Consider the following 25,751-nt stretch of genomic DNA (forward strand, 5'->3'; position numbering starts at 1 on the left):
TATTTATAAAATTAAATGGGTTTGTAATGATCGTTGTGCTCTATTGTAGCGTTGCTTTTATTGCTAGGATTAGCTAAGTAGCTTTGCAGATTTCTTGTAAATACATTCAAGCTAGTCGATACACCAACAGATGTTACGTGGAATGTTGCGGATAGTAGTCGATACTCGTATCCGAAAGAGCGGCGAGATAGGTAGGATGTAGCGTGGACGCCAGATCGGATCAATGCGCCGTATACGGTCGTCTATACATCGTTCGGCGGTTTGGGAGAGAAAAAGAACGCACAGATAGAAATTTGGAACTTGTCCAGACTGAACCAGCTCTCTTGCGGTACTAGTCTTATCGCGTTAGTCTTGTTGAGATCAATTATTCTCTATCTTTTTATAGGTTGTTTTTCTTTCTCTTTTTTATGCCACTATAGATCTCAGATCTATAGAGACAGTTTGTATTCCATCTTGTAAGTTTCTGTATTTTTTCTTAATTTTGCTTAAATATCTCTATTTTATTATTCGGATAAACACATTTAAATTCTCACGAAATAATTATTAAGCGCAAACGTTTAATTAATGCTTCGTTTTGCTGCAAAAGTCAATATCTATTGTTATCTATTGTAATCGCGAAACGCCTCGAGATAGAGATGTTATCGAACACCAAGTGCAACATTACGATATCTGGAATACTCTGTATTTACCTCGCGCTTGCCTTCGACCTAGAGTAAACCGAATAAATGCCCCAGATTATATACAGTCTAGCTGTTGTTTTATAATGTACCGCGAAGTGTATTCACCGATCAGTAAAACAAAGATAATTTCTAATGGAAAGGATACTTCTTATGTTCCTTATTCCATATCAAAATTTTTCCGATAAAAATTAGATACGTTGTCCGGTTATTTATTTTAATTAAAAACCCACAGAAAAGCCTTCGGTAAACTCGAAAGAGAGATAAGGAAAGAGCAAACTGAACAAGCAATATTTTACACGAGAATACATAATCTTCTTGCTTTCTTGATCAAATTTATCTCTCGAGGGAACTTTAAAGTAACGCTTGAATAAAATTATCCGCTTGAACTTAGCAATACACATGATATTTATTCTTTTTCAATTGTTCTTCCTTCTTGTGCCACCTATTATGCGAAAATAAAAATGCTAAATCATAAATAGCTGAAAATTATTAATTATTTATAAAAGTAATGAATAGCAATGAAGAATGTGAATACATTTATGCAATTAAAATACTTTAGTTTGATATGTTTTTAGATTCTCCTCTCTTTGCATTTACACACGTTGCAGAAATGTATCTAGTACTTAGACAGAATTCACGCGTAATTATCTGACAAATATGAGGTTCGTGTCTCCAATTAATCGTGGATGAACGTGACAATAGCTCGATATCGGCAGATTAGATACCAAGGGAGCTAAGATACCTCGATGCATCGTTAATGCGGATATTCCTACCATTGGTGATTTAGAGCTTCGTCGAAATCTAATGGAAATAAGGGCCTCTCAGCCGAGTGGTTCGGATTTAGCGAGGATTATCGGATCATAAATGAATTTGGCCGAATCAGCATCCCTTCCCGAAAATTCGACAACTCCAGCATTTTCATTCGCAGCGTGTCGCTCGACTTTATTTAGTACGATATTCGAATTGAAAGAGAATTAATTAATCTGTTTAACGCAATACAAAGCAATTAACATAAAATGAAATTGATTGTGAATAAATAAATTTACTTGAATCATGTATGATTTTTAGAATAATATTTAACATTTTATTGCCAATAATTAAAATAATACAATTTGCAGTAATTACGAGATGACGCACATATAAAAGTAAAAAATTATAATTCTCAAATTTATTATACATGATGACAGAATTACATATTCGTATCTCATATATGAATCCATATGAATATAAATTCAATGGTTAATTATTATTTTCTGCCATTCTAAATTTTATACCCAGTCGGATCTGTGGCAAGATAAATTTGTTATTCCTGGTATTTCTGTTTAACGACAAGCCTTCTACTAGGTCCCTAAATTTAACGGTCTGTGCCTTTGCTGAATTTGCGACACCAACAGTGTCGCGAATGTCATCAGCAAGTTTATTGCTATGCAGTTTAAGCGCAAAGAACATACTGGCATGCATGTATGTATACGTACAAGCGTATGATTAGAGACTAAAATGGTCACGACATTGACGCGGGTGTTCAGGAGGGTGAGGGAACCATCGTCGGCTTGGTAGACAAACTTCTCGTGGGATATCCAGGTCGTTGGTAACCTGTGCGGTGTCAGGTCATCACGAAGGCACTCGTCTAATGTAAGACGCCTGCCGCTCCAGTACAGGAGCTCGTCGACGTACCTGTAATTTTATCACCGAATAATTACTTGTATTCCGCGTCGCGAAACGGAGTGCACGGCGAGCTTTGCCGCCGGTCGTAATTTTGTAACTCAATACTATTATCGCTAACTCTGTGAAAGCGGATTCGGGTCGCGGAAAATCGGCCGCTAAAAGTGAAAATAATAGAAGAGCAAACTTCGCGAACTCACCCGAGGAGATAAATTGCCGTGACGATACCAGCGATAACGAAGCCGATGACCAGTAGTGAGAAAATTATGCTCCGCCAGTTGTGACCACCCTCCCCATACGTTAAATCCTGTAAAAGAAAATATCCTCCCACGTAACACTCGGTCGATCGGCGATAGTGGTTGACGAGCTATAATGCAGAAGCGGATTGGTACAAGAGAGAGAGAGAGAGAGAAAGAGAGAGAGAGAGAGAGAGAGAGAGAGAGAGAGAGAGAGAGAGAGAGAGAGAGAGAGAGAGAGAGAGAGAGAAAGAGAGAGCATGCAGGTCACGAATACGGAAAGAGGGGTTCAGAAGACGATTAGGAAAATTTAACATCGACGAGAAACGAGCGATCAAAATTATTCAAAACTTTAGATCGGATTATTAAATCCCCTATGTTAAAATACCCTGTGTTCCTCACTGCGTTTGTTACGAAAGTATAAATAATATCGTATATATGAATATCTCCGTGTGTTGTGCGTATCTTGTATCCTTAGATGATATTCTATGGTATTATTCGTGCAAATTATATTTATGTAGCTCCGGGAAATGTACACCGACGTTTCATGCGGCTTTGAGTTTGCCCTCTATATGTCATTACACATTTCTTCCATCGGAAAGTTGGATGTGATGTTGTGTTGTGCAGTTTTTTTCGTTAATCAGCAACAACAGCAGGTAAATAGAAGTATGTCAGGTGTATATAAAGCTTTTTGCTCTGTTCCAAATATTCCGTACATTACGTGCAAGAAACACGTCAAAGTTTAGTAGCTGCAGTTTGGCCAGAGTACAAAGGAATTTTTTCCTTCGCCGGTTTTGCCTCTACCGCGCGAGTCGCAATTTCCGGGATGATCCGTCGACGACTTCGTTTCCTTCGCCCGCATATGACTCTTTTCCGAATCGATGAAATTTCTTTTGAAAAAATCACTTATCCAATCAGACTTCCCTTTCTACTCACAAAATTTGCTTGATTTTATTGGATTCTGAAATATCTTGAACGGTAACGGTTTTATAGAAATTTTTCCCTTCGATAAATAGCGATGTGATAATTGCGCATTTTCACGTGTACTCTGCGCCAAAACTTTGCAAACTATGACCCGTAAAGCATGCGATACTCCGTCGTCATTAACAATTCCCTCCTGCGTTGTTAATCAGTAAAAAGTAACGCGGCAGTTATTTATCCAACTTGAGATTACTTTTGCGAACCGGCGAAAATATTAGTATTTCTCGTTACAGGAACGGACTTTATTTTCGTGGACTGTAAAAATGCTTTTCGGGTCGCGAAGTTCGATCGCCGCCTTCCAGAATATCATGATTCTCGTTCGCTCTCATGAAATACGTCACCGGTTGCGTCATGCATATTGCATACAGCTGATGTCTGCGCCTGCACAGTCGTTCTCCTGCGCGCGGCACCGGGCCGGATAACACGTGCGGATCATGTAATACAGACGAGTCGGATTTCGTATTACGCGTGAACTGTGCAGCGTGTGGATCGTTGTATAGCTCTACCTATTAGAACAGTCTCACACGTGTTGCTGCATGCGTACTTTGTTCGCTTTAGATAAACATGGAACGTCATTCGCGATGTTCGACGACGAGGTTTCTATTTTTGACGCACAGAAATTGTGGATGTATGTTACTTTTTGCTTTATTGAATAATTGAATTCCGTTAAAATAACTTTTTTATATTTTACTTAAAAATTTGTCTTAATTTCAAAATTGGCGATGTATCATACGGTGTAAATTTTTCTTTTGTTATGATATAAATTTTTCGACGCAGCAAAAAAATTGCAGCGCGATACAATCACATTTCATTGTTTACTGTGATCGTTTACTTATACGTTTGGAAAATAAATATAATGAAATTGTCTCTCGTTGTGTGCATTAACTAGCAGCGAGACAAGGAATTTTCAGCTTGCAATATGGCTGGATCCATTTTCTTGAAATAATCCCATTTTATTTCGGATATCGCCGATAATGACATTGCTCCTTACAATCAAACAAATGATCGTCCGTCGCGCCGATTGTTGTTTATCCGGAAATAATCGCCGATCTTTCCGTTAACCATTTTCCGATTCACCATTTTACCTTCCTCCAAATCACGACTCTTTCTTTCTGTCCCAGCGATCGATTTGTCGCCACTTTCAATTCAAAACGCATGGTCGCGTGTACGTATGCGGCGAGATACTATATATAGGATGACTACAAACTCACCTGAAATGCGATAGTGTTACACTTCGCGTGTTGATGTCTATATTAAGCGCGATGCATTATTACGAAGCATTGTTTCGCGAAGATTCGCGCTGCTTCGCACAGAAATAACATGAATAATAAAATGTATTAAATAATATAATGCGATACTGGCTTTAAGGTTTTCTAATGAAATTAATAAGTAACCAATGGTTGATTTTAGTAAAAGCGCTATTCTGTATTTTACTTTGTTTACTCGTTGACAGAAACGTTTCGGACACCGCGCGTTAAAGAGTGCTTGCTAAAACCAAAAGCATTGGCCTGAAATTTATTTAATTTTTATAATATAAGCACAAAGTTTTTTATACAGATTTTAAGTATTCTTTTTTGTGCATAATAATAACCGTTGCAAGCATAGAAAAAGGTCGGGTAACTTTAGATAGCAAACGCTTTCGAATAATACCGGCTTATTAAAATTTTTGTAAAATTTATCGCGAGTGATAATTTACTTTCCTAAGTAGATTAGTCTCATAAAATGCCGCGGGATTCTCGGAAGCGTCAAATAAGTTACCGAATTTTCTATCGGCAAACACCGACTATAAGCAGATCCGGGAAAATACTTATTGAAATAATTCATGCACAATTAATCGGTTATTATATTACGTCATTGTTGCGGCGAGCTGGTTCAGCAAGCACTCGAGATAGTTTGTCAGACGAAATGCGCTAGCTTATGCATCGGGTTGTATATCGGGTGAACCGAATACAAATGGGATTAATTCAAAGGAAATATCTACAAACGATCGCGCGGTAATCCGACATGACGGTTTTCGGGTATCCCGCCGTGACGTGTAGTGAACTGCAACGGTATGATAGAGAGAGATAAGGTTGTCACACGCGGATGCGCCGAAATACTGCATTCATCGCTGCATGTGTTTGTGGTCACTATGCATTCAGTTAATTTTTCTTATTTTATGCAATGCAAAAAAAGTGGGGAGCGACGCTTTCGTTTATCCGCTGCGTGCAATTTTCACGTTAAATTTCCAATCGTTTACTGCGACATTTTTTTATAAGGATTATATTGTAAGCTTAATATACGTACACAAATGCACTGATAATCAAATGCAAATAAAATTTTAACGTTGCCGTCACGGCGGTCACCGGTGACTGACAAGGTGTAATTGTTGGATTGTGTAATACATAATTTCGAATTTTTTAAATATATCTATCTAACTTTTTGCCGGACAAAGTGCACTTTAATTAAAACGTAAATTAAATATTTGTTTGTCAAAGTAATTACGTATTGGTTTCTAAGTTAATTAAAATACGCTTGGCGAATGTGTTAAATGTCAGTATATAATATCGCAGCACGATTGAACAAATTTTCATTTTTTATTTTGTTCTCTACGATAGGCAGTTATAATTGCAGTGAAGAAATTTTTATGGTCTCTAGTTCCAAAGTTTCTGATTTCCATATTTGCTACGAGATTTCCATTCCAAAGTCCAGTTGCTGCGGACCGAATCGCGCTTCTGAAAATTGAATATGCGCGATTTTATCGTTTTGATTCGCTGCTTTGTCATCGGATAACAAAATACGTGAGCACGGAATATGATCGTTATTGCCGTTGAAGTTTCGACACGCTATACGACACTATTGTTGGCTACCGTTTTCACAATGACGTTTCAGATGAAGCTACAAATGCCAGCCATCGCGCAATTTTACATAAAAATTGCTTTATGTTATTTCGAATGTACCGTTAAATTACAATTGAAATTTCATCGTATTATCGCGAAAGAATTTTTCGTAATCGATAAATTGATGAAATTTAACCGCTGGGAACGTCGCTGCAAGCGCGATCGGCGAGTATAACAATGCAATTATTACGAAATGTTCGTAGAAGCGAGAAAATTGGGCCACAGCGTGTCGCGAGAATTCGAAGTTCTATCGGTGCCAGATTCCATGTCGCTTTTACACGATAAAAATGCGCCGACATTTTCACGCGTTTAAGTCCACCATTCTGGTGGAAGTTATTTACAATGTACTTGAACGTATATCTTAACTGTCCTGTAAATCCGATAGCGCGGAGATTATCGCCGACACTTTCGCAAAGTGGTTGCTTACGAGATTTGCCCCGATTGCGAAGATACGACAAGAACAACTATTATAATCAGGGAGATTCCGCAGCGTGATGCAGCTGGATAACTAGATCGTCGGGCGAAGTTTAAATTATGAAAGTGATAGAGCTGATTATGCTTATCTTCTGAAAAACTGGTGGAAGTGTTAGGCATGGCTGTGCCTCTCGTTCTGTCGTTCGCGAAGACGAAATCTGCTTGTCTTGTCCCGAACAATCGTCGACACTATACACGCGACAACAATATTAATAGAAACAGTATAAATCACTTTTCACCCGACACCAATAATTAATTTATCCGTTCAAGAGGCACAGATGCGCGGAACAGACTGCCGAGAGCGTTTCTGCCAAGTATTTCAGCCTACCGCCGCCCACTTTTCGATTCTCCCTCTCTATCTTTCCCCTACATTCATATATACATACGTATATGCATATATATTTAAAATAGTAAGCACGCGCGTGTATATGCATGCGTCATTACGACACGTGTCAAAATATCGCGCGACCGATCAGCGGCGCGACTGACATTATTTACGATCGATCCGCGCCTCGCGAAAACGATCGAACGATAATGCGCGAGTGATAACAATCGGCGGTTCTTTCGCGAGCACAATTCCGCAAATTGATTGTCCGTTTATGCACGGCTTCTCCGGCCGTCGGTATCGATAGTTCCGTTCGCCGCGACCAACAACTTCGGACTAACGTGGCCGAGATTTTCTTGAGGACGGAAAAACGCCTCTATCTGCCGTCGTTTTGCTCTCTTTGCGCCTTCCCCGGACAGGAAGTTCAAAGGAACGGTACACACGTACACGAGACCGTCCCATGTACGACCCTCTGACGGAGTGACGGGATCAGTCGTGCAAAAGGGCCGATAATCGAGCGTGAGCAAGCCGCTTCGATAATGCATTCAACTGCTTTCAGCACGGCAAAATCTTTCTCGGATCGGTAGTTTTATTCGTAAGTTCTCTCCACAATAGGACAGGATCTATCTCGAAAATTGTCAAAGCTTTATAAGGATGGGGTATTTAATTGCAAGTGCATGTACTTGGGTTGAAAATAATTCGCGGAAGTTTCGACGTAATGACAAATGAGGCGAAGCGGTTTTAGATGCGGCTCTGTAGTCTGAGAAACGGGAACTACGGCGAAAGTCAAACTGCGAATTTCTACATGTTGGTCGCGATACAATAACGTATCCAGCGGAAGCAGTGCGCTGAGCTTACGAAACTGCAGCCAGTTTCAACGCGGCGGTTTTCCTCGGGGGTGTAATGGTTTTCCACCGCGCGTCCGTTCAAATTAAAATGACGCCCGGCGTATTTTAGCTGTTAAATATTTCAGGAAGGCTCGTTTTCTCTTTGTTTAAAAATTTATCGCCGTTCCCTCGGATATATTAATAGAAGTTTACTCGAGTGTCGCATATACCTTAATATTTGCTGAATTGCATAATTACTAAGCATTTTTCAATCAGATGCATCACGGGAAACGTTCTTGTGTTAGCACCATGTTTGGTAATTTAATATTTACGAGTGTTTAAAAATAGTTTTGTAGTTTTCTTCTGTATTGATTTGCAATATATCTTTTGCACATCCGCGTTTGATTCTTATATTATTTTTTTTTATTTTAACTTATATACTTAAATATTTGATGCTGATTCGACAACGCTTAGTAACCGTGAATAGAGATTAGGGCACATAATATGTGTTAAATTATGAATATCGTTATCGATCGCAAAGTGTTTAGGTGTGTCGGATAAACCCAGCATGCTACGAGATTGGAATCCATTTAACCCTTTTGTCGAAAATTTGCTGAAGGTTTCTGTGACTCTGAGAACCAATGTCACACGCGAGCAGATACTGACGGCAACCAGAACAGGCGAGTGAAATGGTATTGTTCTGCGGCAACGGCTTCGTCGGGCGTGTGTAAGAGTTTACTAGGATCTGTATGTGTGTGTTTATATGCGTGCGCACTTGCATATCGAAGGGTTGAAACGTAGCCGCTACACACCGCTTCCGTTTTCTGTTTCTCCAGACACCCACCCGCTATCCTCGATTCCGCGGCGTTGTCAGGTTAGTCCGATAATCAAGTTATTTTATGTTTGTATATGCGCCGCCAGCCAACAGAAATTTTTCCGATTCTGTCGTCGGTATCTCTTTACCGTGTTGCTATGTACCTTGCTGCTCACATATGCTCCTTATTCTTTTCGGTCTTGCCTTTCTATTTTCCGCTCATTTTCGTGGCGGGTGATAAATTTGTTTACACTCGTAGGTATCGGCTGGACTCCGCGGAAATTGCATACGAGCGAGAGAAGCGGCAGACTGATCGATTACTTCATGTATAGCATGATGTTAAAAAATGGTTGAAGAATCTATTTTTTTCTACTTTTTTTTCAAAAAACCAAAATTGCCAAGATAATAATTAAATCTAAAAAGAGCTTTAAACTAATTATTTACATTATTAATTGAGTTAATTGACGTTGATAAAATTGCTTTTAGTCGATCAGTTATAAAACATTTGTATTGCAAACAATTCAGTTTTGCCTCTCACCTCTCTCTCTCTCTCTGCGCATTAATAAATATTTAAACAGTGCTAAGAATGAATTATTTATCTCCTCTTTTCGATAATGGTTTGCGCATTTGAATCCTCGGCCGTCAAAGAGCGAGTTGTGCCAGCCGGAAGGTACTTTGCTTCGCGACGGTTTATTCCCCCAATCGACTCATAGAGCTAACAATAAGAGGTAAAAGTCAAAGGTGAGCAAAGGGCGAGCGGACATGGCTCGTGAGATTGCACCGGTAATGGATCGACGCGATAAAGCAATTGTAGTCGTTAATGCGCAACTGTTGTAAAACGCGAGAATTTTATGAAAATTTATTCGATCAATATTTTTTTACTCCGCGGCCAATTAAAAATGCGAAATCAAGATGCTATTAAAATAATATAAATTTTATATAGTAACTTTGTTTTACTTAAAAATAATCTTGTAATTTTGTTTTTTTAATTTTTTTTTTAGCTTTTTTTATTTTCGATTAAATAAAGTACAATAGCGGTTTTGATATAATCGAGGGACGTCATAATAAGAGCGGCTTCTATTTTGCTGCTCTCAACGAGTATAATCTTTGAAAAGTCGTTCCGGGAAAGTATAAGGACATTGTCGGATCGTCGTCTTTGTTCCGGACGGCCAGTTAATTTAAATATAATTAAACTACTTCGTGCAAACGCGGAGGCAGAGGAGAGTATCGCGGATAAATGGCGGACGGAACTTTAGTAACACTTTCCTAGGGCTTGCAAGTGCTCATAAACCAGAACGAAAGAGCCGCCTAGCGTATAAAGAAGACATTTTACGTAACAAGGCGTGCTTTGAAGAGAGATGCGTGTGGATTCTCTGCATATGCGACTTCATAAATGTAGATATTTTCATCGCGAGAAAAGTTATACCATTCGCTCGATTAACGACAGCACATCACGATTAATTCGGTGTGTTATTTTATGACTTAATTGGATTTATATCGACTCGCACGCGTCACAAGTCCTGTTTTTATACATGCGCGAGAAGACATTGACACTGAGTTAACGAGACATCAGCCGTTTATTTAAACGCTCGACGAGATGTTTCATTCCATATACCGTTATCGACAAACAATGAACGTAATTGACGCTTTTGTCAGCGTAGACGCCAATTTAAAGTTGAGATATCGATCGGTAGTCAAACATTGCATGAATGTTGCAGGATAATCGTATAGTTTGCTCTTGTGTGAAAAGTTTAAGTAAACTAACAATTTCTAACTTTATCAAGTTTTCCAACGACTTCTCTATAAAAAGATAGAGTTTTAGATTATACACTTTTTTAAAGAAAGGACTGAGTTCTTATAGATCGTAAATACCCGCTATGAATTCGATAACTTGCTGCGCTCTCCGCTCCGCTATGTCGAGTGCGATACTCGTTATACTGAGTTATACCGCGCATAGTTTGTACACAACATAACTACGCTATTTGAACTATTACGCTGAGTGGTCACTAATGCATCTATCGACGCTTAACGTAGGTAATTCCGCCATACCTGCGAGCGTATGCGGCCGCGAGATAATCGCCGAATGGTTCGACACTCGAACCTAACATTACCATTTAGGAAGATATACAAAATGCAACACACATCATTGCAAGTGCAATACTTTAACATCCACTACAGTATCTACTAGAGTGTATCGGATGTGTGACTTTTTTTTATAGATAATCAAACAAAATGCAACATATATGTTTATACCTTACTACAACACCTCTAATACTCGGATACATTATTCTTAGACACTTATAAATCGGACGATCGCATACAGTAGAGCTACTTGAATCCATGAAGAACTTTCAAAACCTAACACTTTAGACATTAACAAATCTGTGCGAAACAATCTAATACACCGATCACTTATCAACATTAAGAATGAACTGTTCTACGTTTCTTAATATCCCATTTTTATTTTTATCTCATCCAATATTATTGCACAGTACAGGTTATTAAATAGCTTCTCTATCGAAAGATTAGTTTTTCTTTCTTGTAAATGGCCTTCACAAATTAATAACCGATACTGTAACATCGACTTTCATTATATACACGTATATATATAACCGTACATCTACATGCATCTAAACCTGACCGTATTGTCCGCGACAAGGACTCGACGATTGGGAGGGGAACCACTTAGTAGTGAGCCGGTTGAGCGATTTACCTCTTTTACCTGGGCTGATTTTGAACGGGGATCGGCGACCTGGACGGTCTCATCGGGAGGCAGCCGCCAGGAGTTCCTCTCGACGTTAACGCTGGCGTTCATAGCGGCCTCCTCCTCCGCCTCCCGTGTCCTTCGTCGGTCTCAGCCACTTCGTCTTCGCGCGATCACCTCCCCAAGGTCCCCAGGGTAACCCCCGGGCCACTCCTGGGGCCGAGGTTCTATTGCACCAATCCACAGTTTCTCACCTGAAGAGGAAATAAAACTTGATAAATTTGTACGATAAAATATAAAGCGGCGGAAAAATATACATTGATCCAATCTAGCGGCAAAATTACTGAATAAACTCATGGTAGCTGATGGAATATTGTATAGAAGAAGATGGAATATTAAGGATAGCGAAAGGGCGGAAAGAGATAAAGAAGGTAGACTATAAGCTCAAGGGTAATAGCATCAGGGGATGAAACTCAATCTAAGCTTCGGCCCACAAGTTAAGCACAGTATACAGGAGTAATAGCAAATTGAAGCCGCGAGCAAATTTTGTTTGAATGTTCCAAAGACGGATTGCATGAACATCTTCGTATTCGCGAGTCAGCAAGAGAGAGAGAGAGAGGAGAAATTTCAATTTTTTTTTTTTTCAAACAATCTCTGATTAGTTATTCGATAGAATTTAATTTGTTTCAATCTCTCTTTCTCTCTCTTTCTTTTATTCGCATGTTCCGAGACTCGCCAAAAGCCAATTAAGGATCGCCTCGACAATCAACGTTGTAATTTTTCCGAGGAATTTAATATCGTAATTTTGCGCGATACGATTAGTCAACACCTCGAATTCCATTGAGAAAGTTACAGTGCTTAATTCGCGATTCGTGCCGAGGGGAAGAGAAGTTAGCGATCCGCTATCCCAATTATTGTGCACTTTTTTTGTCCACGACGGAGTTGCAACGGGTACGTTCGGTAACTGAAACGGGATCGTGATAACGAAGTGCCGATCTCGGTTGCCACGAATTTATGGGGCGTAAAAGAAATACAAAGAAGTGGGAAGAGGCGGGCGGTACAAAGAGGAACGATCGATCCAACTTTTCGTTTCTGTTTTCTCGTCGTTACGCGGATCGCATGCGGCTAAATTTAGAGCGGCGCTACACCTGCAAAGTCACACAGTTTAATTAACTATCGCCGGATTGCAAGTGACAAAAATCATTCTTACAAAATCTCTACTGTATCTCTGCTAATCCTTAATTCTTCTCAGTACAAACATCGTTGATAAGCATGAATAGTAATAAAACATTTCGTCATAATGTAAAAACACAAGAAAAAAGACGAGTAACTCTCACGGGAGGAAGCGTGACGGAAGACGTTGTCTCCGTCGCGGAGTTTGCGGGAATAGTGCGCTTCACGTGTGACGTCAGAGAGGTTACGTCAGTGGTGCAGCAGACTGTGTGGATACAGCCTCTCGGCGATGGTAGAGATGGCTGCGCTGCGGAAGAGAACCACGGGGGGGAATGGGTTCGCCGTGAGGTCGCGGGGGCGAGGGGGGGATGGTGCGCGATGCTGATCGAGGAGAATTCGCGGATACCGCATGGAGGACATGGCTGACGCAAAAGAAGGTCGATTACCCCGGATTCGTCACCGGATTTCATTCATCAGTCGAGCGAAACCCACGCGAGCTAACAAGATTAATTCTCCGCGGTTGTCTCCACAGCGGAAAGGACAAAACCGAACGTGATGTGTCGATATCGGCGATCTCTCCAACTTGCCAAACTGGGACAGAATTTCCAAAGGCAGCAATTACAGTGCGGCGCGGTCGCCGAGCTGGTCGCGCCAAGTGTATGTCGATTATTGCAGGTAACGTGGCGGTAAATTAATGGTCGTACTAGTTAGGAAGGAATTATTCCTCACCCCCGAGAGAGACGAACGGATCAATTTTACAGTTGCAATAACGCAAATTGTTTGAAATGAGAGAAGGTCGGAGTGAATGTTCTAGCTGCAATTTCAATGTAATATGGTGAGAGACCTGACCGATTCGTTTCGTTTTATTCGAGTCGTTTTCTTCGACTCGCCTGTATCGACATCATAAATCAATTCGGGATTTTTGTTCCGCAAAAAGAGATCGTAAGAAACGCGCACCGGGTAATCGAATTCTCACTGCGAATGCCGCGAATGGATTTGCAATTTCGCTAAGCTTACTCCTTCCGAACTTTTTGCAAATGCATCTTGCTTCGCTTACGAACTATGTGGCGCCAAATTGGCTCGCGAAATATTTCATACGATGTCTTCGCCATCCTTCTTATCCATCCTCTTTGATCGATCGACGGACATTGGTTAAATTTTTTAAATTGCAAGGTTGGTCAAGATGTATACAGATTTTTTCCTTCGCAGAAATAAAGATAAAATAATCTTTTAAAAAATTTATTTTATTGAAATTATATTGTGTAAACGTATCTCAGTTATAAATTTTTTAGATTGCAAAATTGGCCATCAAAAACCTGCTACGTGATTTAAACCTTTTTAAAAATTTATCTTGTATAAAATTATGTGTGTAGGCGCGGCATTATGATACGTGTGAAAATAAACAGAATATTTATGCAGCACTTGTGGGCAGCACAATGATAAGATCACAATTTCCGCTTACATTTTAGACCGAAACATTTCTGTAGTTTTATTTTGATTTTTACACCTCGATACCTGCGTTTGATTTTCATAGCCTTTTTTCTGTTGTTTTTTTAATGATTAGGTTTCTTCTTCATCAGAATGAAGCGAGATATTGAGATATATCTACCAGCTTTACCAAAGGTATATATTGTATGATATATTTTGCATTATTTTCCGAACGGAGATATGTTGTACTCTTTAAAGATGGAATTTATCGTGACTTATTTTTATTCTCCTTTGAAGCGAGATCATTATCTCCAAACTAGAAGGACGAGCGATCGCGTCGTAAAAAGCCCGACGGTTTCTTTAATTCTGTCTTGTCTGTTGCATTTTTGCGAAATAAGGCTGCGAAAAACGTAGACAGCATGTCTCCGTGAGAAAAATATCGGATGTTGCGAAGATCGATACGACCTGCGCCGACCTCCTCGATGTCTTCTCCCTATTTCCACCTGATTTTTATTTCCATGTTGCATTCACATCGTCGGCATTCGGTATCGAGAATTTTCCTCTCGAGGCTTTCAAGGCATTACGCGTGAAGTCAAAAAGCGTCGATCCATAACTATTGGTTGACAGATAGCTCGTTTACACACACATTTATCGAATTCACAGTATCGCACGTTTGACTATTTATTTATTTAGCGCGTGTATTACATTTTGCAATACCAGTTTAATTCTTTCACACGACAGAATTACATACACACATATTCACAAGTACATTCAGATATATATTAATTCTGACTTTTTTTACACATTTTCTTTTAATGTGACCAAAGATCAAATAACGTTCAAGTTCTTAAAGGCAATCCTTTATCGGTGACGGAGACGCATGATGCTTAAATCAACAGACGTATCAACGCGAATAAAGCGAACGATATTGCGTATGGGTTGCCGACGACAGCGTACGAATACCACTATGCATCTGAAGCTTTCTATTGTGTATTACGCGCACGTATAGTAAATATATATATCGGTCTGTTGAATATGCTAGACTGTACATCATTCTTTTCTTTTGTCATGAAGGATTCGTTTCTCACTAGATACTTTAAAATAGTGCACTTTATTCTGAATTTGGAAAAGGACGATTTGAGAAACAAATGAGGCACTTAAATCAATTTTGTTCTTGAACAATCTAACTTGCTTGAATTGCTCTTGCAGTAATATGGAGGTACACATTTGCTTATGCGCGCGAATCGCATGTATATGCTTCATGAACGACTGATATTATACCGCTCTTGAAGTTCGTATTACGTGGTTGTTCCTGCAACCACGAGTGAATATCTGTATACTAAAATTAAACATGTTCGTAGTTATAGCTTGCACCTAGACGTTGCAATTATTAATTTTCCAGCCGTTTAAAGTTGAAATACGTTTGTTATCGTTGAGAGCGATAACTGAAGAATTTGTGTTCAGTTTTTAACTTTTCTGTTAGAGTACTGATAAATCTGTGAATTTTGTTTGCTTATTTCGATTATTTCGGTAATTAAACTGTCTTTCTGAATAACAAAAAATCAGGTTTTCTTTTTGCTAAAGACTTTTAAGCGAGAAAATGTTAGTCCGCGGAGTAATACACGATATTGACACATACATATCTGCAAAAGTGTTTTCTGCACATCTTTCTTGTACAATTTGGGATATAAAAAAAACTCATCCGACAACCTATTGTCGAATCAAGATCGCATCAAACGAAATATCCCCGACTATGCTGGCCGCTGAATGTAACTGTATTCCAACTGAAACTCCAGTAAAGAGGACTTGGTATTACTTCCCTGAGGGAACCGATGTCTCGTAAATAACATTGGCGGATCGCGATGCAAATGCGCGTAGCGTATGCGCATAGCGCACGTCGATTCCCCAAGCACGAAGTTAACTCTTTCAACTGCCGGTAATCAATGTCCGCTTACGCGGAAACGCAGTTTGAAAACAAAGCCATTTGTCTATCCCTAAGCGAAGGGAATGAGCACCGGTCGAATGACGGTGGTGCGAAAAACAATGACGAATGCACCGGAATGAAGCTAGCTTGCACTTTGATGCCGATGATGATCTCGGATTTACCGCTTTTTTCCCTCTGCAGAGAAAATGCAAGTCGCACGGAGGAATGAATGTTCGGTTTCGTCAGCGCATTTCGAGTCACGTATATCGGAATATTCTGATCGAAATTTCGATTGAACTAGCATATTCTTCGAATGTGAAAAGCATCCTTTTTCAATGTAAATTTTATGTGGCTTTCTTCATATCTTTTGAATGCTGCAACATTAAATATCTTGGTGACTGGAATTAATAATAAGTTTAACAAATAAGTTTTATATTGAAATTTTGTTAAGAAGAACCTCGCTTTGAATTAACGAAGCCTATCAATTTGCAGTATCAAATATGTTTATAATTATGTCGAGATCAAAGTCTCCAAAGCGGAAGTTCTATTGTAAAATGTGTTAGATCACGGCTTTATAGTTTGATTTTTACAAAGCGTCTTACATACACGTACAGTATGCGGAGCTCGTTTATCATGTGCGATCAGTCAATGTGGTAATGCATGGAGCGACGTATCTTGAGTGCAGTTCATTGATGTGGTGGATTGAACAAGGGTTGAGATGGCGAAAAAGAAACGGAAAAAACGACGAGCTCCAAAAACGTTGAAACAGGATTCGCCAAGTGGCGAAAAAGAGTGATGCGACATTGATAAATTGTAAATCGTGCTATGATAAAGATTTAGCACACGAATAGCGCTTAAACAATTGCGTTACAATTTTTTTTATAGTTGCAACGACAACGACAGTTACCTTGATAAAGAGCTTTTTTTTCCTAAATCAATCGAATCCAGGAAACGAATTATTTGGGCAAGCATTACATTGCAAAAAATTCAATCGCTTTAGCTGGCACGTAAAACTGATTACGATAATTATCTGAATCCGTCTTTCATGAAAATACGATTAGCTTGAATTTTTCTGGTGCATTTCCCCCTTTGAGATACGAGATAGTATGACGTTAACTGATATTAATTGTTGGCTTTTTTTTTATATTTTAATTCAGTTCTCGCGTCGTTGTAAGCAAAGCGGTTCTTTTATGTGCATTATCTTCTGGAAATAATCCGCGGAGAAGACTGATCGCCACGAATCCACGGTAATCGCGTTATTGTCTCCTGAAACTACCTGTTGTATCCATACTCAAATGCAATCGATCGATTCGCTTGAGAGCGAATTCGCTTAACGACCGTATTAAGGTCGATCCGGCATGATCCGACATGAACGAGTATCGGCATTCATTGGTACCACCAATATCCGTATATCCAGATACTCGATCAATATGTATTAAATTGTTCGGGTTATGTAAGAGATTGTTCGCATATCTGGACAATATTAGAAAATTGTGCGTTTGGATAATAGCCTGAATATAATGCACATACTTGGACACATAACTCGTATATACCGAAAAAGTACTTGCGAATTTTTCGGACTCTCTGTACTCTGCCAAATGAGATTGCTATTTATGTCGACAAAGAGGTCGACAAAATTCCGCAGAAATGGCGACGTGCGTCTTTACGCGCGACACAGAAATAAAGCCTGGCTCGCAACCAAGACGGTTAATCTCGCGCATCGCGCCGGACTGATCCGTTCGACGGTTACAAATCCGAGGAATATCTCGCCGTGCTATGCAGCGTGCAGCTGTGTTTGCGAATCGATCTCCTCTGCGCGCGTGTAATATTCCTCTACTTCAGTTATATGACGGAGTGAATTTAAGTTTAACCGCAAACTAACAATTTTACTTTAATGCGTATCACTAGACAGCTTTGGAATATTTTACTTGTTTTTTTTTTTTTATTACGGAAAATGATGTAACATAAATGAGAATTTTTCATGATTTATAATAGCGCGGACAATATTGCTGAATCTATCGTTTTAGTAAATGGAATTCAATCAAGAAAAAAGCTCTACCGATCATCCGAAACAATATTGATCGAGCCATATCGAAAACGTAACCGACGCAAAAATCAAAATATATGACGCAATGTGGGATGCACAGCACGCGCAGTTATTTACGGGATTGAAAGCTGTGACGACGACGGATTGGAGCACATGTAGAGCTCTGTACTTCGTCTGCAGAAGATGCAAATTTAATTTTTACACTCGTTGCTTCTTATCGATGTGCACGGTAAAGCTATTTGATTGAGAATACTTCCCGCGTTCTTGACGATCTTAGTCATTTTAAGGCTCTTTTGCTTTCGATGCGAGTAAAAGCCGGTTGATTTACTTGAATAGTGAATTTTCGCGCGTTTCGAATAAATGTCAACTTCAACTGCGGAACGTGGAAATCCATTTAGTGGTACATTTGCTGCACAGTGTCTATTATCACTCGACTGGCATTGTCGGCCATCTCGACATGAACGCACGTGTTGCGTCGCTTATCGGCCACCTTCCGCGTGGACGATTTCGCGACACGAGAAAGAAAGAAAAATACGCTTTACGGTGTTTTATTCCCATTAATGGGACCGCATTGTGCCCGATGGATCGGTTGACTATAAAAAGTGATTGGAAAAATATTTTTCCGATTAAACGATATAAAATTTCTGCTGCGTCGACCGATATCTCTCCGCACAATATTAATTAATTACTGCCAACAATCACAATTGCAAAAAGCTACAATAAACTCGATTTGTTTCCGGCAATATTTTCCGCAGAAACAATAATGCACGACGAATGCAATGTCGATGTATAGACGACTTTTTCTTCCGTTGGCATTACAGCTTCTTTCTACTACGTGCTTTTTTGATAAAAAATTTCAAATTTCAAATTTGTATGTGAGGAAATTTTAATCAAATTGCATTTTTATTATATGATACACATTTATATTTTGTATAATAAAATGTTTGTTGCATTCTTTGCCAGGATGTTGAGTGAAGTTTCATACGAACGTATATCTGGTTTTTACGTTGTGTTTTTTTTTATTTAGATGCATTTTATTTAGATGCATTTTATTTCTCTTCAAATTGTCGGAAGATGGCTCATGCAATGTTCGCTACATGTACATGCAACAACCTAACATATTTTATCATCCACCAAAAAGCGGATGTCGAATATTTCAGCCAGCTTAAAACACATGACGTAATATGATGTTTATGGCGTCGCCGTGTGCGTTTTATGATGACAACCTTTTCCGTTTGTGTCAGCCCGCGAGGCGGTGGCTTTACCATTCACTGTGACCTACCCGATATTTACGATGTTTAACTTTTGCTGGTACACGACAGGACAACGAATACGATCGCGGGAGGCTGAAATTTCCTTCGATTCTAAGCATGGCTCTCTGCCAAGAGAGATCGAGAAACGTGGCTCTTGAAAATTCTCTTTCCTTCTCTGATTTTTCATTACGCCATCTAAGATCAGCCGTAACAAAGTTCAAAGTTTCATGACGGTACCGAATATAAATAGAGAAACATTGCAAAAGAAAAACAAACAAATTACAAACGAAAGAAAACACAATGCGACATTGAACTTTTTATATAGATATTTCTGGTCTCTCGTATGCCTTGAATTTTAAAACAGTTTTCAGGACTACGTATTTGAAGTCGAATCCTCGGAATCTTAATAAGGATTATCCTTTTTCATGGGTTTTTTTCTCCTTTCTTCTTTTAAACTTTTTTTATTGAGTCTTATTTATACATTTACGTTTATTTCTCAGCATAAGTTTACACATTTTTGTTCGAACATCAAGTATAACATCTTCATCCAATTGCTGAAGCTGCTATCTTAATTGTCTTACTTTTCGCGATAAAATGGGGGAAATGGTTTAGAAATGATATTAAAATAAATGTTACAAGGCACTGCAATATTCTAAAAGTTCCTGACGAGTTTCAATTAAAAAGAGTTGATAAACGGGCATTTCTACGGTATACTGCGGCGTATTAGTTAATTGGAGACAAAGTCCGTTGAAATCACCGACGCACCGCGATGAATATTCTCGTAATAAATGACAAAATTTGTCATTGAGTACGCGGATTTACGAAAGCATTTATTTGATTATTACTAATTTGATTATAACTAATAATACATTCAATTTTTGATGATATGATTTGAAAATGCGAATTAAATGCATATGCTAACATGGTCATTATTTCAACATTAACTTTATTAGATATTCATTTGCACAGTCTGGGATTAATTTTCTATAGCTTTCGCGATAATAGAGAGAGATCGGAAATATCCATAAATCAATTGTATAATTCTGCTTCGCTTTAAATCTAAACGTGCAGTAAGAGAAAAAGAAAATAGAAATACTTGGTACAATGAGACACGAAGGTTGCCGGGAAGAACACACATATGCTGTCGCGCTGTCGCAAAATCTCGGTCTTTCGCTCTCACTGCCGAGCGCTCTATCTTTTCATCGTGTCGCGTAAAATATAGGCAAAGAGACGACAATGAGAAGAAAACAGAGGAAGAGAGAGAGAGAGAGAATATGGTGTAAAAAGGGGCACGCGATGCAATGCGGACAATGCTGGAGATTCTCGGATTTCCGCGGAATGCGATGCGAAGCGCTCTTGCGGAATTTTCTGAGTTTGCGTGATATTTGCTCATTATTTTGTGTGTAGAATTAATTTATGACCGTAAAGGAGAGGAAATGCGCATCGACGAAACAAATTCTATTGCTTATCGACAATATTGTTACCTAACGAACGAAAATTGAGTTGCTCCGCGCGCCCATACCGAATAATCTACATTTATTTCAAAATTTCTGATACGCGTGAATTCGATGAAAAGGATGATTGATAATGATAATCGTAAATAATATTTAATTAGGTGATAAAAATAGAGACTGTATAATATCATTACAATACAATTTTTATATTTACACGTTTTACACTTATAACAATTTTCATTCTTACGTAAAGAGATGTTCTAAAGGAAAAGTAATCTGACTACCGTTTATCCGAGACTTTCTGCACATTGAAAATTCCTTGCAAAGCATTTCGGGAACGACATCCTTAACGGTCTAAACAAGACCGACATTCAGTAGTGATTAATTTCTGTCTTTCACGGCGCACTTTGCACGCGATAATGGAGATTTTTGCAAAATTCTTTCTCTCTTGTTTTCCTTCCACTGCAAGCTTTCTCGCGCCCATTAGTCGGCCAGTTCTTTTGATATCTGTCAACGAAGACAGACAGATCTTTTTGCTCATTCGATCAATTGATACTCCCTTGAATTAGGTGTTGTATGAAAGAGACAAAGTTTCGAAACTAATGAAGCGTCATTAACGTTGATTATTGATACTCGGGTTTCTTTAATTGTTTTTGCTATTTTATGCATTACATTGTTATATTATTCCGGTATATTTATTTTATCAAATGAAATTAATTATATCAAGTTGTTGAGTATTTCACAATAATAAAAGAAATTATTAGGACTGATGATGTAGCGATAATATGTTAGCTGTATTGAATTTTAAGTATATTAATTACTAATATATTATATTATATATTGATACGCAATTTTAGCACATATAATTATATGTATATATTGCCTACGGCTAGATAATTCATTCAAAATGATTTGAATAATCATAGATTAATAGAGAAAGCTTTGTAACTCAATATTTTAGATCAAATGTCAAAACTGTTAAAAGTAAATTAACCACAAATCTCACTACATACCATTGAATAGAATTAACTTTACCGAAATTATTTTCAAATTTAATAAGATTCTTTTCAACAATAAAAATGATAAATTATTTTTAGCAAATAAAAATATCTTTGGCTGTTTATATCTGACAAAATTTACAAGGATAATATAAAATATGCTCCGTTAGTTTTCTCCTATAAATGTGAGATATAAAAAGATATAAGTGAAAAACGTACAGCTGTTTACGACGAAGTATTATTTTGAAATATTACGGTTTCTACGAATCCCCACATTTTTCTTATACTCGAAGTTGTTTTCTTTATATAATGTGAAAACATTTCAAGCTTCTCGGCGACTGTATGTTGTAATCAAGCGATCGGTTAAAGTGGATGTTGCTCCACGCACAGACTTGCATTGCATAGACTTCGTTACACAACCGCCCTATATCGCCATCTCAAACTACTGTGTGAGAACTATTAGCATAATAGTTCTAATTACAAGCACAAAATCTCACGACAATCAATGAATTATCGTCGACGATTATAATGCATTGTCAAAATTAAGAATCTTCATCAGCTCGCCATTACGGTATTATCGCGCGGGACAGACCTACTGTTTAGGATTGATTATTACAGCACACCCGCGCTTCTCTCCCAAGTTATTCGACGCAATTACGAGAAATTTATCTCATCGTTCTCCATTTACGTCACGCCGCGAAAATTTACGTAACTCCTGGTGAAATTTGCGCATAAATAAGAGTCTGCGTTACCTATGTGTTTCTGGTGACTTGAGAGAATACTTTAAAGTGTTTTTTTTTTCCTTCTCTTTTCATTAGCACACTTGTCTTTTATTCACGACGGCAGTTGTAACAATATTAACTTTGTGAGAGTTGTCGGCCGCGGCGGAAGAAAAACCAGCGACTAGAAAAATAAAATAAAATTTACTTATTTAAAAAGAATACACGTTAAATCGGTAGCCTGTAACTTTCCAAATCCGTACACGCTTCAGGACTGTCGAGATTTATGGCTCGGGTATTTCACGTGACACAGCTATTGCGCTCGTGAAATCTGCAGATCGGGTATTCCCTCGTGTGATTAGTAGGACCGATCGAATACGTCGCGCGGCGTAATGAAGTGCCATATCGGCGACGGAAGACGTCGGAGTGGTTGCGGGGCAGCGAGCGAAGGATAATATCTGCGGCCGGAGTTCGAGCGCGGTCAGGCGCGTGATTAATTGCCCGAGTCTCTCGAAACGCTGACTAAAGACCCGTTCCGCATCCGCAAGTCTAGCTCGTCGACCGGCTCGCGAAATTAATAATTAATAACGAGCGGCGTACATGAAAGGTAGGCTTAAGGAGTTTCCCTTCGACACCACACCCTGTCGTCTATCTGCCATGCAATCCTGATCCCCCCCCCGAAGGCTCGTCATCCGTCACGATTACGTGTCAGCGATTTCTGCGGGGAATTATAATTTGATGCCTCGTTTCCCGTGATAAGAACTCGAAGCGATTTTTTTCATCAATCATTTTAGCAGCGATACACTAACGGCTAATTAGAACGTCATATTTGCTAGGATTTTTTCGATTATTGAGATATCGAAGATTTATTATTAATTGCATCATTGTTTTGTTATATGAAGAATTTTATCCAAAATTAATAGATAGTTTATATGTAACGTCTGATTTTCTTGGTTTTTTTATTACTGAGATATTGAAAATTTATTAATCATTCAATATTACTTAACTTTAATAAAAAATGCTATAAGAACCAAAGTATCGGGGCGCAAAAATTGATTACAAATCAATACAGAATAATGCTACAGAATTATTTCAACTCAGTGTTTAGGCCTTTTGTAGTAAATTATATATTGCGGTTCTTATAACCTTTTTTTTGTTATTATAAAATCACATATACGTCACACTATTGCTTAACTTTACAACTCATTTACTCAAAATTCCCAGAAGAGAGTTAAAAGATAATTGAATGGTGTGTGTCGAGGACTAATGTATAAAATTGTCACAAGCTCGCTGCAACGATTCACGGTTAAATCCGGCGACACCGATCGATACATATTTATTATTCATTAAAACGTGGCTCGAGCGATGTTTATCTTCGTGAAAAGCGATTAAGCGGATCTCGAAGCGGATATTAATAACTCAGATCACATTCGTCGTCACGTGCTTGGACTCCACTAATAATACTCATCTATTCTTATCAAAATGTATTGCAGCGAGTTTACGAGTTTTCGCGGCACTATCTCTGCTTAGTCAAATTATTCAAAACTGAACGTAAAATATTGCATTATTTGGATCACAGAATGGAATAATAGCGTAGCAACACAGAGTGTCTACAACATTCTTACGGGATTTCGGGTCAATGCAATTCGTGAACAAATTAGGAGATAGACTCGGCACTTTGCTTCGGTGTGTGATAAAATTTTCAAAGTTTTTACACTACGCTGTACACACATCGTACTTAAAATATATTATAATCAATAATAAATTGATTGGAAATAATCCAGTTTCACGTCAGACAAACATCGAGACATTTCGAGCTCTCTGTCATGCTGCAAACTCGTTTGCATACTTCCGTCATGCCTATGGCGGCTCTCAGATGCTATTTAAACTTGAAGTGACTTTGTGTTGAAGAGCTTTAAGCACGCTAATTGAAAACAACGAGCCACCAAAGCGACCACAGACGGGCTAACTATGGCTGGGGCGATTCGCATGGCCCACTTCTAGACGGATCAGAATAGTATGAGAACGGCAACGAAAATTTTGAGTATGCCGCGGCAAGCTACACGTGTGAAATGCGAAAAATAATTCCCGTAGCGTTTAAAAATAGCACCGCGTCGCGACGGATAAATTTGTTCGCGGTTATCTCGAGAAAAATTCGTCTCGTGAAATCACAATCGTATCGTGGAAAAGTGGAAACGCTCGTTCCGAGATCGCAATCTTATATTATTAAAGCAGATGATGTCCAAGGCATAGGCCGTTTCAACGAATACTCGGATAATAGTGGATCGCGTAGAAATACACTTTATGTATTACTTACTATACACTACTATAAAATATGTGGGAAAATTATCACCTGCATTTTAGCGTCGTAGCTGACAGTGGCGATAAAACATTTGACATTCAGAAACATCGTGACTGAAAATAAACACAAAGTAGGAACTTTCCTTTCAACTGTCGCAGCGTACGAACAAATTATAGATTGTATTAGAGCACCAACTGACGGACTCCACGGACTCGCAAACTTGTAAATGTATTCACTTGTACGAGAATCGCTAAGTAACCGCGTTCGGAAGTATCTCACTTTATGGAATCTCAACGTATTCAACTTCGACGTACGCTATAAAGCTGCGATAAGAGAAACGGAGTAAAAATTTATTTAACCATCGAAATACATGATACTTGTACTTTGAATATCCATAACAGACTGAAATCCAGTCCCTCCAATAAGATGCTTCGGCGAATAGTGCAGTAAAAACAGTCGCTCTAAAACGCGATGCCCGGTTCGCGTAGCATTGGCCAACTGTCGCAGCTGCGACTGCATTGAAATTCTTTATGGTCGAGCACGCAGGAATCGATGCGAGTAGCATCATCCTGGCTTTTTTGCAAAACTTGACCGGACGGAAGGAGTCGCGTGGGTCCGACGAATTCATTACTGTTACATTTCCCGTTCATATTGCCACTTTTATCGGCTTAAAGCCACCCGGAAATGGCTGCTGCGGCGAGCTATGCTCTCGTGAGATTATATATCGCGAGAAGGTAATTTATAATATCCCACATAAACCGGCTTTAATGCATGCTCACACCATGATTAAATTTATGATGAAATAGTAATTTATATGCTTGCTTATTTATAATTCTATTAATTTGTGACGTTTGATCTTATTTTAACGATA

General features: G+C 38.8%; 2 protein-coding genes across 8 annotated transcripts in view; one reads left to right on the top strand and one right to left on the bottom strand.

Annotated features, from left to right (window-relative positions):
* The window catches only part of vari (MAGUK p55 subfamily member vari), a 126,100-nt gene that overhangs the window by 46,457 nt on the left and 53,892 nt on the right, over nt 1-25,751 (top strand). The gene's annotated exons all lie outside the window — the stretch shown is intronic.
* The window catches only part of LOC105672945 (A-type potassium channel modulatory protein DPP6), a 57,080-nt gene that overhangs the window by 8,709 nt on the left and 22,620 nt on the right, over nt 1-25,751 (bottom strand). For 4 of the 7 annotated variants that reach the window (XM_067356748.1, XM_067356749.1, XM_067356746.1 and 1 more), the window contains 3 exons: nt 11,592-11,836; nt 2,543-2,649; nt 2,156-2,354 (listed from right to left, as the gene is read on the bottom strand). In XM_067356748.1, the coding sequence (XP_067212849.1) occupies nt 2,156-2,354; nt 2,543-2,649; nt 11,592-11,693 (408 nt within the window). In that variant the 5' untranslated portion in view covers nt 11,694-11,836. Of the gene's footprint in view, nt 1-2,155; nt 2,355-2,542; nt 2,650-11,591; nt 11,837-13,812; nt 13,957-24,931; nt 24,994-25,751 lie in introns of all 7 variants that reach the window. The other 3 variants (XM_067356750.1, XM_012368226.2, XM_067356751.1) reach the window with 3 other exon arrangements.

Source organism: Linepithema humile, chromosome 6, assembly GCF_040581485.1.
Source record: "Linepithema humile isolate Giens D197 chromosome 6, Lhum_UNIL_v1.0, whole genome shotgun sequence".
NCBI classification, from domain to species: Eukaryota; Metazoa; Arthropoda; class Insecta; order Hymenoptera; family Formicidae; genus Linepithema; species Linepithema humile.